The following is a 12,342-nucleotide window of genomic DNA, read 5'->3' as shown; positions in this document are numbered from 1 at the left end:
GCTTTGCAATCAACATACGACGAACACCCTCCGCATTCACCGCCTCTCCGACTTCCCGTGTGCCTCAAAAACTTCAACACGATCACGCACAATCGTCATGCGCAACGCTAAGCGCAAGCGAACGCGTGATGCGTCGCCGTCGATGGTAAAAACGCGGGCCAAAGTCAACCGCTACGCCGGCTACACCGTCGCTCCGGGCGCCGTGATCGATCGCGTGCGCGCCGCTGAGTGCACGTCGGATACTCTAGACCTGAAATACGTCTCGAAGCGTCGACCTGTGATCATCACGGACGTCTTCGCTGGCGATTCGGATTTGAAAGCGTGCGCGCAGTGGACGAACGGGTTTCTGCGGCGGCGGTGCGGCGGCGACGACGCGACGACTCGAGTGGAGACGCGAGACGTCGAGGCGAGAGAGGCGTTCGGGCGTGGGAAGTATCGAGCGATGACGTTCGATGCGTTCATGGATAAGTTCGAGCGCGGCGATGGGGGATGGTACTTGTCAGCGGGTGGGAAGCGCTCGATGTTTGGAGCGCCGGCGAGTAAGTTGGTGCGGGAGGAGAGCGACGGAAGCGATGGGTTGCTTCCGCTCCGACCGCGTATCATACCGAGGTCTTTGGTTCCCGCGGACATCAATCTGTGGATGGGACGGAACGACAGGCCTACATCGAGCGGTTTACATCACGATTATCACGACAATTTATACGTCCTCGCGCGTGGATCAAAGCGGTTCAAGGTGTTCTCGCCGCTCGATACCGAGCGGATGTACACGTCGGGGAAGATTCGTGTTGTGCATGAGAACGGATTGATTGATTACGAGGGGGCGCAGATCACAGGGCACGGTGGAGACGTGGGGGCTTGCACAGGCGGCGGCAGCGCCGAAGGGAACGGCGACGACGATGACGATTCTGATGAGGAAGAGGAGTTCAGTTTCGACGACGACGATGACGATGATTTCGCGGATTTCGACGGCGTGGACGACTACGACGAGATGAACGAGTCGGATGATGCTGATTCCGAGAGCGGTCGGGAAGAAGCCGCGAGCGGCTTGGACGAGGACAAAGAGGACCCGCCAAGCTTCAGTCGAGTGGACTACGACGATTTAGATAGATTTCCTCTGTTTAAAGGCGCGAAGTCGATGGAATTCACCGTGAACGCAGGAGAGGCGTTGTTCTTACCCGCTGGATGGTTCCACGACGTCTCGAGCGACGACATGGGCGCGGGACACGTTGCCTTCAATTACTGGTTCCATCCTAGACCGATCAGCAACTGACTAGCCATTAATCTAGCACTACATCTCGCCTATTCTACTCCTCCACCATTGACGATTCTATCGCGCACCGACGTCCTGTTGACGTCATAGTGCCAAAGAATCTGATCATCGTAATACCTGCACTCGCGGAACTTTTCGCCGTCTTCCATCGCGATGCGAGCCGCAAGCCACAGCTTATGCATCTCATCCTTGTTCGCCGCGTTACCGTATCGCTCCACCGCGACGTCGAACGCCTCCTTCGCCCTCCTCAGTGCCCCTGCGCTCACCGGACACGCCAACGAGCCCGGCTCGATTTCTCCCTCTGTTCGAACGTCATCGAATACCACCGCGGCTCTGAACGCGCACCACGGTCCGTGCGTCGGATGAAGACTCTGATGCGTCGCGTCGTCAAAATACGCCACATTCGCTGTCGCCGCCAATCGTTGAATCGCCACAACCTTCCCGGGTTCGAGATCTGTCGCCCAATACACCCGAAACCGTTTCGAGCCGGCGCGCGCCGCCGCCGTAACCGCCGCGCTCTCAATCGCTCGCCTCGCGAACGCATCCACCGTCGCCCCGCCATCGCGTCGCAACGCCTCGACAAACTTCGGCCACAACGCCTTTGAGTTCCCGACGACGCACACCAACGCGTCGTCGCCCGCGTGACTCATCGTCATCGCCGCATCGTCTTTTCCATCGTCAGATTCATCGCCGCTCCTTCGCATGCTCGCCCGCGTTCCCACGCGCTCGATCGCGTCCTCGTACGCCCGGAGCGCGCACCCCCCGCACACGTCGAGCCCACCGCGCGCGCACCGGTCGCGGAGGACGTCCAGCGCGGTCGACGCGGACATGCGACACGGACGTTCCCGGAAGTGCCGCGAGTTTGTACGACGCCCGACACGTCGACGCGCGCTGGACGATGGCGCGTCGACGATGGACGGCGCGGCGCGTCGTGACGTCCATCGTCATCGCGTGCGCGTTCGCGCGCGCGTCGTGCGTCGGTGCGATACGTCCGGAGACGCGTAAAGGGTCGACACCGTCGGATGTCCACGCGAGCGATGATCGTCAACACCATCGAACGCGCGCCGAGCTCACGCTGGAGACGATGGCGCGGCGAGGACAGTACGCGCGGGCGATGCGACATCCGATGAATGATCTCGATCCGCGGACGTCGGCGTGCGATGGGGAGGTGTTGCGGACGAAGTGCTCGATCGTGGAAGAAGCGCGCGCGGCGGTGAGAGTCGCGAAGCGCAGAGTCGAGTACGAGGAAAATTTGGAGCGTCGAGCGAAGGAGGCGCGCGCGCCACGAGGGACTGAGCATGTGAACGATGCACGTGAGGAGGAGACGCCGTCGCGGGGGCGGAATCTTCTGTACGATCACGGACGTCCGTATAGAAGACAGACGCCGCAGCGACGAAAGTCGCCGCTATCCGATTCCAATTTGCACGAGAAGCAGCGTAAGGAGGCGGATGAAAAGAAACGACAGGATGCGGAGGAGAATGAAGAGCGTCAGCGCTTGATTGAAGAGCGCGCTTTCGCGCAATTGAAGAGTTTTCCGAAGGGTACACTAGCGCGCGATCCAAACCAGCTTGAGGAGGACATCAAAGCGGTGAAGCAGAAGCTTGCTGAGGAGCCGAACAACGAGGTGCTCAACGAGCGACTGGCCAAGCTAGAGCGCGATAAAAAGACTATGATTCAGGGTGCGAGTACCATGGGTTTGAACATGGGTGGAGCCGCCATGGGTGTGAGTGATAAAGAAAGCGCCGAGGATCACTGGTTTATGAAGGGCGACCAAGGCGATAGGACAACGTATCGGAAGCGGCACCGGGAGCGACGTTTTCAGAGCGCAAAGGATGCCTACGAGTACTTGCTCAAGAAGATTCCCGTCGCGGCCAGAAGCTATTACGATTGCGTCGAGCAAATCGCGTCTGCGGAGGAGAAGACAGCGTTCATGCGTTTCGTCGAGTTTGGCGGACGCGACGGCATCGGCAAAGAAGCCACATTCTCGCGCGAGTGCATAGCCGAGATTAAGACGGCTAAGAGACGCATTTACGAGTTCTGGCAAGCAGAGAAGGACGTCGTTGCGGCGTGTGATGCGGAGTTGAAGCAAAACTGCGCCAACGTTGAGCACGGCTCTGGCTTGATCACCTCGTGTCTCTGGAAAGTCAAAACGAACTCCTCGCTGAGCTCATCGTGCGTGGCCTCGCTCGATGCGATAAATCTTGCGCCTGCCACGGCGCACGCAACGGCGGCTGACGATGTCAAGGAAGTGGTTAGCAAGGAGGACGTCGCGCCGAAGCAACGTGACATGGATGCCAAGACGCGCGAGCCCGTCGGGAAACCTGAAGAGAAAGTGAAAGAAGAAGAGTCGAACGAGCCCGAGGTTGTACGAGAAAACAAATTCGCGAAATTCCATGCCGACAAAACACCGTTGGAGCCGGGACAAGAGCCCGAGAAGGGTGTCCAGGCAAAACTTCGAGAGGCGGAGGCAAGGTTGAAACTTGCAGAGGAAGCCGCAGCGCACGCGGCGGCGCAGTCTCGAAACCTCTTCACGTTTCTCATCTTCGCTGGATTTATCTACGTGGTGAGTCGAAAAGGAATTCGAAAGAACGTCACGGGCATCGTTAGGAGATTGCGTCGCGAGGCGAAGGGCGATCATCTCGGTTGATTTGTCAGAAAAGTAACTGCCACTGTTGTACAACTGGAATGGAATTGAGATACCAGTCATCTTCAACGAGTTTCCGATGCGTTGTCCTTTACCATCACCCTGGAGGAGTTGGGGAGTAATATTACAACATTCAAGCACTCTACATATCCATCTCGTCGAACATCATCGAATCCTCAAACGAATTCCAAGTGGATCCGGCCGGGTCGTAAGAGGTGTATCCGGTGCCAGCATCACCAGACTCGCCCAAATCAAGGTCCTCGTCGTCATCGTCGTCGTCCTCGTCTTTGTTGTCCATCATCGTCTTTGATCTCGCGTGCATGGTGAAGTACAAAATTCGTTTCAACTTCTTGTTGTAGAAAAAGTAATTGAAACTCCACAGATTGCCTTCATCCGTGAACGGGTCGCCCTCCGATAGCGCCGTGTACGAGTACACGTCGCAATCGCACACATCGATCGCGTCGTCGATCGTCTTCCAAAGTACCTCGAGGAAGTCCTCCTCATCCCCGTACCTCGCCGACCAAACCTTCCCACTCTCCATGAGAAGCATGTCGATGTCAGCTTTCACCGAGCTCAGCGTCCCCTCCTTGGTGAAGTGTTCCGCTCGTAAGCTACTGAAATCATAATCCGGATAGATGTGATTCAGGGTGAGGATCAAATAAATGAGCGTCTTCCGACTGTGCGAGTCCGTCAGCGGCCCCACCGGAGACGAACCCAGAGTCGTCGGCGAGCTCGCCATCGCCGTCACCACCTCCGCGTCTAGCGATCGGGACAACTTTTTATCCGTCCCCGCTAGCTTACCTGCGCGTCACGCACGACGATTCGCCCGAGTCAGTCCCTTTGCGCATTCTTCCGCGTTCCGAACGCTTTACACCCTCGCGTCGCCTCCGTCGCTCGCGTCATCTCGCACGCACAGCTGTAATTCTCCACCTGTCCGCTCACGACGTAATCCCCGACGTTCACGCTCGCCAGGAACGCGTTTAAAGCCGCCAGATCGTGATCGACGAGCAGTTTCATCGCGACCGTGACCGTTGCACCGAACAAAAAGTTGAAGACGAATCAAACGTCCACCGCTTGTCCACGCGCGCGCCGTCGCTATCTCGACGTCGTGCGCCGCGTGAACGCGCGCGCACGGCCGTGCGCGCGTGTACGAACGCGTGCGCGCGCGCGCTCGAGCGACGCGAGCGACGTGGAGTGCCGGTGCGAGCGAGGATAAGGCTGGTGGTCCGGCGACGCGCGTCGGCGCGCGAGCGCAGTCATCGGGACGCGGACGCGCGGTATTCGCGGACGTTTCATCACTGTTACATGCGCTCGAGCGGGATCTAAGAGGCTTTATTTAGCTCCGTCGCGGTTTCGTCCCCGACGGTTTGCTCGATTGTTCGAACCTCGCTGCGCCGCGTCTCCCGCGGTTGGACGACGGCGCGCGGTCAGACGCTTTTGCCGGAGCGGTTCGAGAGCGCCCGCCGGTTCGGCGTTCTCGAGCGTCAGTGATTGCCTTCTTGCGACGAGCCTCCGAGACAGCCCTGGAGCTCGTGGCGTTGTCGATCGGGAGACCGAGCTTGACCGCAGAGTCGATCTCGCCGGCGAGGACGCGGTCTTTTTTCGCAACCAGGTTGGTGACCTTACCACCGGCGCCAGCGCGCGCCGTGCGTCCGGATCTGTGAATGTAGTCCAGGGCGTTCATCGGAAAATCGAAGTTGATGACGTGATCGACCTTCATTCGGCCGAAGTCCAGGCCTCGAGCGGCGAGGTCCGTGCAGACCATGGTGAGGTTATTCTGGGCGTCCGACTCGATGAAGTCTCGCAAGGAATCCGCTCGTGCGTCGCTCGTCATATCGCCGTGGTACTGCACGGTGCGAATGTCTGCCTCGCTCATTGTGCGCTCGGCGGCGATGCACGACGGGAGTGTGTTGCAAAAAATCATCAGTCTCTTACCCTGTCGGTGCTCCGGAACGACGATTTGCTCGAGCACCGTCATCTTGTCCACGTCGCCCGGGCAGTCGATGAATCGGTGCTTCAATCCGGGTGCCGAGCGATGCAACGAATCCGTCTTGATGTACTTCAGGTTGGGCAACTCCTCGTCCACGAGCTTTCGCAGCCGATCGGGCATCGTCGCGGAGACGAGCACGCACGTTTTACCCTCTGGCCGTGCCTTGAGCGGACGCAGAAGCCGCTTCACCTCGTCACCGAAACCCGCCTCGAAGAGCGTGTCAGCCTCGTCGAGTACCATCGCATCCACGCTCCCTAAGAATAAATTTCCCTGCTCCACGTGCTTAATCAACCGTCCCGGGGTCCCGATGACGACGTCCACCGGCGAATCCAGGCGTTCCTTTTGTGTCGACAAGCGTTTCCCACCCACGACGAGGCACGAGCTGAACTTCGCGACGTGACTCAGCGCCTTCGCCACCTCCGCGACTTGCTCCGCGAGCTCTCTCGTCGGGCACGTCACCACCACCTTCGGCCGTTTCGGCTTGGCCAAGCGCTCCCCGGCTTCCGCCTCCGCCGCCTTCATGCGTTGTATCACCGGCAGCAAATACGCGAGCGTCTTCCCACTCCCGGTGTGCGACGCGATGAACGCGTTCCCACCCTCACTTCCAATCACTCCAATCGCCTTGTACTGAATCTCCGTCGGTTCCGTGATCTCCATCGCTCGCAGCGCTTCCATCAACGCCGCGTCCGCCAGTCCCGCCTCCGCAAACGTCCCCGTCGCCCCCGTCCCCCCCGCGTGTCGCCCTCGCGATCGCGTCGGCGCCATCCCTCGCCCCATCCTCGCGCGCCACGATTCCCAATCACCGCCGCGCGCCCCAGATCGCGCGGTCCACTCGCGCGTCGTCGTCGTCGTCATTCTTCCCGTCGTCGTCGTCACCGCCGCCACGCCCGTGCCCATCAATCCCGCTCGCGCGCGCGCGCGCGCGAGCGCCGTCCCTCGCTCGAGCGCGCGAATCCTTCGCGCGGCGCCGTCGCGATCGCGCGCGGTCGCGATCGCGCGCGCGTCGAGACGCGGCGTCGACGTGTGACGTGACACCAGCGATGTGCGCGCACGCCGCATTCACGTACGCGCGTCATGGAGGACACCGCGCGCGCGCGGTCGAGCGAGGACGGCGCGACGACGTCGAACGCGCGGGCGAGAGTCGGGTCGATCGAGCGCGCGCGCGCGCGCGGGCGTGGGCGAGAGCGGGACGGCGACGCGGCGGATGATGGACGGCGCGCGCGGGCGCGACGAATGCGATCGCGCTCGAGGGACGGCGCGCGCGATGACGGCGCGCACGGCGCGCGCGGGCGGTCGGGAATGGGCGATGATGGCGTGGTGGGGACGTCCGGGGGGGAGAACGCGCGCGCGCGCGAGCGCGAGCGCGGGACGGCGGCGGCGGCGGCGGCGGCGGCGGCGAGAGAGGAATCGAGCTTCGAACTGAGCGGATTGCTCGCCGCGGAGTCGAACGCGGTTCGCGGGGTGGCGTTGAAGTACGTCGAACCGGTCGGAGAGGCGCGAGCGCCGACGGGGACTTGGAGATTGTACGTGTTCAAGGGCGCGGAGGAGTGCGGCGAGCCGTACAAGCTGCGCGGATCGAAGACGAGGTATTTAATCGGACGCGACCGAACCGTGGCGGACATCCCGAGCGATCATCCGAGCTGTTCGAAGCAACACTGTGTGATTCAGTTCCGTGACGTGGACGACGGTCGAGGGGTGACGCCGTACGCGTTCGATCTCGGGAGCGCCAACGGAACCTTTGTGAACAAAAAGCGCATCCAGGGAGAGACGTACGTGCGATTGAAATCGCGAGACGTCTTGAAATTCGGCGCGAGCACGAGGGATTACGTGTTATTAGACGAGGACGAGGCCCTGGGCGGGTCTCGGTCGTAGCCCATAGAAGTGTGATCGTCGTCGCGAGCGCGGACTTTTCCAACAACCGTCGCGTCGCCCGCCGAGCCCACACACGCCCGCGCGCGTCGACCTCGCCCGCGTTCGACCGCATCACCCGTCGCGCGCGATGTCGAGTTCACTCCCGAGCGCTCAATGGCGCGACGTCGCGAGCGTCGATGCGCTCAGCGCACCGAACGCGCGCTTGGCCGTCTGCGTCGACGGTCGACACCTCGCGCTCGTTCGCTCCGGAGACTCCCTTCGCGCGATCGACGCCACGTGTTATCACATGGGCGGGCCGTTGTTACGGGCGGAGATCGAGGACTTGCCGGGGCGAGGGGCGTGTTTGGTGTGCCCGTGGCACCGGTACCACGTGTCGCTGACCACGGGCGAGCGCGTGTACAGAAATGTAGAGGGTGCGTGGATCGGAATCGCGAAGAAACAGCGCGTGCACGAGATTAAAGAGGATTTGGAGAGCGGTAGGGTGCTCGTGCGGTTGTGCGCGGACGAGGATGGGACGTGGGAGAGCGATCGGTACGCGCGAAAGGCGCCGCCGCCGAGCGTTCGCGGCGTCGGGACGGGCGGACGAGGAATGCCGTCGTCGGGACAGGTGTTCATGGCGTCCCGTCCCCGGGAGATTAACGATTTGAGGGATGGAGGGGAGTGTGGACCGATGGCGCGCACGAGCGGGGTGCGATCGATGGTTGCGGAGTCCATGCGCGGCGGCGACGGCGTCGCGCCTTGGGCGATGGAGCGCGGTAGATTGGATTCGGCGAACGCGTTCGGGGCGACGAGCGTGCGAAATGTGCGCAGAGAGTCGAAAATAAACGTTACATTCGATGATGGGGACACCCGACGTAGATCAGAAGGTGAGGATGGGAAGTTTGGGTGACATCGATGTCGCGATCGAGGCGACACCCTCGAGGCGACAAACTTTGCGTGCCTCGAAGCGTCTTTCGACGGCGTTCAGCGGGAGACGCAAACTCCCGAGGGATGCGACTATCATCGTTTCTACCGCCGCTTATCGTCGCACTTGTCGTTCTCTCCCACCCGCTGGAAGTTCTCGCGCAAGTATGTCGCGAATGCGATGACGCGACTCGCCCGTGCGCTTCGTGCACGGTGGACGTCACGTACGTCACAGAGCCCCTTCCAGTCGAGGCAAACGCGACAACGGTAGAGGAAAGTTTGTTTCTCGGTAGTTTCGTCTTGAAGAGCGTCCGCCCGGAGACGCTCGCGAGTTGGCAGGTCACATGGAGCTTTCCAGACGGGCAGAGTCTGTATAACGGTGTAACAGATGCGGTGCTGATCAATCCTGGTGGCCCGGGCGGACAACCCGCGCGCGTTGTCAATCGTCTGGACGCAACAGTTGACAAAGCTGAGCAGAAATTTTCGTTTGTCGGTCACGCGGAGGACGGGCAAGACGTCTTGGGTGCGACACGCATTCGAGTGAACGGCGTCTTGTGCTCGCAAGCAAACGCCGAAAACATTCAAGTGAGTTTCACCGATGCATCGTGCCTTGTTCGCGAGTGGCGTTTTTGCTGCGGGAGCAAAATCATGCCTCCATCACCCTCTCCGCCGTTTCCGCCACCCGCGCCGCCATTGGAGTCACTCGCGCCTCCAGTCGTCGTTCAGCGCGGAGCTTTGTCGTCTGCGGCGCAAAGCTCAACTTCTTGGCTGAGAAACGGCAGTACCATGAGCGCGCTCGTCGTGGCCTGTATCATTTCCCTGGTTTTGACGATTGAAGTTTGTCGTAGAGTGCGGTCGTTTATCGCCGGAGAAGAAGCGCCGCTCGCAGACCTCGACCTGGAAGATGTCTTTGCTCCAAAGCGCAAGAACACGCTCCTCCTCCCGGGGCAGTGCTTCAAGGCGAGATCGGATGATTTAGAAGGCATCGTGGTACAAGACGACGACACCGCACGTATGAACGCCGGAGTTTTGCACAGACATGATTTATTCAATGCGTCGTTTGCGACATACGTAGAGAACGCCGGCGATGTGATTGAGGAGACGTCGACGGGCGAAGACGTCGTCGAGATTCAACTGAGCAGCATCAAACTAGGGAGATTGCTCGGACGAGGCGCACACGGTGCGGTCTATGCTGGCAAGTGGAACAAGCGAACTGTTGCGGTGAAAAAGTTGCATGCGATGTCGAGCGTTCCTCAGAATGATTTAAAGACGTTCGTTCGAGAGGTGCAGGTACTGTCGAAAATTGCGCATCCCAAGATAGTTCGTATGTTTGGAGCATGCCTCAAACAACCGCATCTGTGCATCGTGGAAGAAATGATGGATGGCGGAAGTTTGCACACGCTCTTACACGAAGATAAACGTCTTACGGATCTCGATGACATCGCGCGAATCGCCATGGATGTTGCACTGGCGATGAGTTATCTACACTCAGAGCATATCGTGCACAGAGACCTCAAATCTCATAATGTTCTGCTCAACTCGCACGGCGCCAAAGTCGCTGATTTTGGCATCGCGCGAGCTCTAGAGCAGACAATTGGACAGACGCTCGGTACGAAAACGAACGCATCAGGAGCAATCGGCGGAACGCCGGCGTACATGGCGCCTGAGTGTTTTCATGGAGATGTCGAGGCGGTGACGACAAAGTGCGATGTGTACTCGTATTCAGTGCTCTTGTGGGAGATGCTATCGCGTCGCGTTCCGTGGGAAGAGTACGCAAATCATATGCAGATAATTTTCGCGGTAGCCATTCAGTCTCAACGACTTCCGCTGGATGTGCTAGGCGAAGACGACGTGGTGACGAGAACGCTCGTTGACAAAGTCATGGTGCCCGCGTGGCAGACCGACCCCGACGCGAGACCGGACTTTCACGAAGTTGTGGATGTGCTCAGAAAGCTCCTTAATGATCGAGTCGAAGCACGCGACGCGGTGATGAAAGAATGTTAAACAATGTGATAAAATCAGCTAGGACCAACGCAACGGAGTGACGCGTTTTGAAAACCCCAGGCTTACTCCGGAATCGCAGCGGTGAACTGAACCTCCACGAGGAGGGTCGGTCGTGCCAACTCCGCCTGCACGCACGCGCGCGTGGGCTTGTTCTCCTTATCGATCCACGCGTTGTAGACCTCGTTGAACTCCGGTGCATCCTTGATGTCCTTCAGCCACACCATGCACGTGAGTAGGTGCGATCGGTCCGTCCCCGCTCGCTTGAGTAGAGCGTCGCACTTTGCCAGTGTCTCGATCGTTTGCTCTCGAACATTATCCGAGGACGCACCGACTTGACCGGAGAAGTATGCGATGCCGTTGTGCTTGACGATTTGCGACATCCTGGGGTCGTCGACGCCGTCGCGCTCGATGGCGCGCGTGGACATCTTGACGGCGCGCTCGCTACGGGCGCGAGAGCGCGAGAGCTTGGTGGTGGTTGCGCGCGGGGCGAACGAAGCGACGGCAGCGAGCTGCATGCCGATCTATGAGGTGGCCTTTGCCCTGAGGGCGAAGCCTTCGTGCGGCGGCGCCTCGTGCGCCTCCGTGATCTCGACTAAGGAAACGCCCGCACGCTCACTCTCGGCCTCCTGGTCTATATTCGATTCACGATGGCCGTAAAAGAGCGTGAAGGCGATGCCCAGGATCACTATGACGCCGCCCAAGATTCCTTGCACACTCGGCGGGTCGTCGTCCAATAATAATACGCTGAAGGCGCTCTGCAGGATCGGGGTCATCGTCATCGCCAGCGAGCAAACCAAAATCGGCAGCTTCAGCATCGCTGCGGTTAAAAACGCGTGCCCTAAGATCGCGAGTGTCCCGATGGCCACGACACCTGGCCAGAAATCGTCGGATTTTGGCCAGTCGAAGACGCCTTTGTTATACGGAGGCGCCGAGCTCACCCACACCTGCCCCGGCACGCACGCGAGAACGAGAAGACTCCATAAAGTCATCACTGTCGCCGCTGTTGTTTGCACGTACACCGCCGGGCAATTCTTTATCCCGATCCCCGACGACCCAAACCATTTTTGAATCGATAACGCGTACGCGGCTCCGGCTATTCCGCAAGAGAGCGCCGCGACGTCACCCACGAGCGTCGGCGGTCGCGCCGCGCCGCTTTTCCCCTTCGCCGTCGCCGTCAACGCCACTCCACCAAACGACGCGACGACGCCGATCCACTCGTTCCGACTCGGCGCTCTACCGACTCCCCCGAACCGTTTTCTCGCCGCCTGCCACACGCACAAAAACATCGGGTGCGTCTGCGCCAGCACCGCGACGTGCGAGAACGCCGTGAGGTCGATCCCGTGATTCCATCCGACGAACATGACGAACATCGACGTCCCGACCGCGGCTATCCCCGTGAGCACGTCGCGATTGACCGTGCGCGCGCGCGCGTCCAACGCTAAAATAATCACGAACGGCACCGCCGCGAAACACATCGAACTCTGCCCGCGCCAGCTCAATCGTAAGACGCTCGACGTCGTGCGAACCTCGCGAAACATGGGCCCACCGACGCCCCAGGACGTCCACGCGCCCAAGAGCGCGAGCACGCCCAGCGCGCGAGCGCTGAAGACCATCTTGAAGTGACGTCGGTTCGTCTTCACCGTCGCTTCAGTGGGCGAC

General features: G+C 60.3%; 10 protein-coding genes across 10 annotated transcripts; 5 read left to right on the top strand and 5 right to left on the bottom strand.

Moving 5' to 3' along the window:
• Nucleotides 1-97: 97 nt before the first annotated feature.
• On the top strand, nucleotides 98-1,270 carry OT_ostta05g03250 (JmjC domain; the record flags this gene model as incomplete). The annotated part of the gene is made up of 1 exon (XM_022984303.1): nucleotides 98-1,270. One exon carries the CDS (start codon nucleotides 98-100, stop codon nucleotides 1,268-1,270), a length of 1,173 nt encoding a protein of 390 aa, XP_022839048.1.
• Nucleotides 1,271-1,299: 29 nt separating this feature from the next.
• On the bottom strand, nucleotides 1,300-2,100 carry OT_ostta05g03240 (unnamed product; the record flags this gene model as incomplete). The annotated part of the gene is made up of 1 exon (XM_003079384.2): nucleotides 1,300-2,100. One exon carries the CDS (start codon nucleotides 2,098-2,100, stop codon nucleotides 1,300-1,302), a length of 801 nt encoding a protein of 266 aa, XP_003079432.2.
• Nucleotides 2,101-2,168: 68 nt separating this feature from the next.
• OT_ostta05g03230 (unnamed product) lies at nucleotides 2,169-3,917 on the top strand (the record flags this gene model as incomplete). Its single annotated transcript, XM_022984302.1, has 1 exon — nucleotides 2,169-3,917. The coding sequence occupies one exon, from the start codon at nucleotides 2,169-2,171 to the stop codon at nucleotides 3,915-3,917; it is 1,749 nt and encodes a 582-aa protein (XP_022839047.1).
• A 139-nt stretch (nucleotides 3,918-4,056) lies between these two features.
• OT_ostta05g03220 (Maf1 regulator) lies at nucleotides 4,057-4,931 on the bottom strand (the record flags this gene model as incomplete). The annotated part of the gene is made up of 2 exons (XM_022984301.1): nucleotides 4,057-4,715; nucleotides 4,829-4,931. 2 exons carry the CDS (start codon nucleotides 4,929-4,931, stop codon nucleotides 4,057-4,059), a joined length of 762 nt encoding a protein of 253 aa, XP_022839046.1.
• A 319-nt stretch (nucleotides 4,932-5,250) lies between these two features.
• On the bottom strand, nucleotides 5,251-6,669 carry OT_ostta05g03210 (Helicase, C-terminal; the record flags this gene model as incomplete). Its single annotated transcript, XM_003079380.2, has 1 exon — nucleotides 5,251-6,669. The coding sequence occupies one exon, from the start codon at nucleotides 6,667-6,669 to the stop codon at nucleotides 5,251-5,253; it is 1,419 nt and encodes a 472-aa protein (XP_003079428.2).
• Nucleotides 6,670-6,978: 309 nt separating this feature from the next.
• On the top strand, nucleotides 6,979-7,776 carry OT_ostta05g03200 (Forkhead-associated (FHA) domain; the record flags this gene model as incomplete). Its single annotated transcript, XM_022984300.1, has 1 exon — nucleotides 6,979-7,776. The coding sequence occupies one exon, from the start codon at nucleotides 6,979-6,981 to the stop codon at nucleotides 7,774-7,776; it is 798 nt and encodes a 265-aa protein (XP_022839045.1).
• Nucleotides 7,777-7,903: 127 nt separating this feature from the next.
• OT_ostta05g03190 (Rieske [2Fe-2S] iron-sulphur domain) lies at nucleotides 7,904-8,665 on the top strand (the record flags this gene model as incomplete). Its single annotated transcript, XM_022984299.1, has 1 exon — nucleotides 7,904-8,665. The coding sequence occupies one exon, from the start codon at nucleotides 7,904-7,906 to the stop codon at nucleotides 8,663-8,665; it is 762 nt and encodes a 253-aa protein (XP_022839044.1).
• Nucleotides 8,666-8,670: 5 nt separating this feature from the next.
• On the top strand, nucleotides 8,671-10,683 carry OT_ostta05g03180 (Serine/threonine-protein kinase, active site; the record flags this gene model as incomplete). The annotated part of the gene is made up of 1 exon (XM_003079378.2): nucleotides 8,671-10,683. One exon carries the CDS (start codon nucleotides 8,671-8,673, stop codon nucleotides 10,681-10,683), a length of 2,013 nt encoding a protein of 670 aa, XP_003079426.2.
• Nucleotides 10,684-10,745: 62 nt separating this feature from the next.
• On the bottom strand, nucleotides 10,746-11,108 carry OT_ostta05g03170 (Endoribonuclease L-PSP/chorismate mutase-like; the record flags this gene model as incomplete). Its single annotated transcript, XM_022984298.1, has 1 exon — nucleotides 10,746-11,108. The coding sequence occupies one exon, from the start codon at nucleotides 11,106-11,108 to the stop codon at nucleotides 10,746-10,748; it is 363 nt and encodes a 120-aa protein (XP_022839043.1).
• A 96-nt stretch (nucleotides 11,109-11,204) lies between these two features.
• On the bottom strand, nucleotides 11,205-12,296 carry OT_ostta05g03160 (Drug/metabolite transporter; the record flags this gene model as incomplete). Its single annotated transcript, XM_003079377.2, has 1 exon — nucleotides 11,205-12,296. The coding sequence occupies one exon, from the start codon at nucleotides 12,294-12,296 to the stop codon at nucleotides 11,205-11,207; it is 1,092 nt and encodes a 363-aa protein (XP_003079425.2).
• Between the last annotated feature and the right edge of the window lie 46 nt (nucleotides 12,297-12,342).

Source organism: Ostreococcus tauri, assembly GCF_000214015.3.
Source record: "Ostreococcus tauri WGS project CAID00000000 data, contig chromosome 05, whole genome shotgun sequence".
In the NCBI taxonomy this organism is placed as follows: Eukaryota; Viridiplantae; Chlorophyta; class Mamiellophyceae; order Mamiellales; family Bathycoccaceae; genus Ostreococcus; species Ostreococcus tauri.
This window is presented reverse-complemented; position numbering and strand designations above follow the sequence as displayed.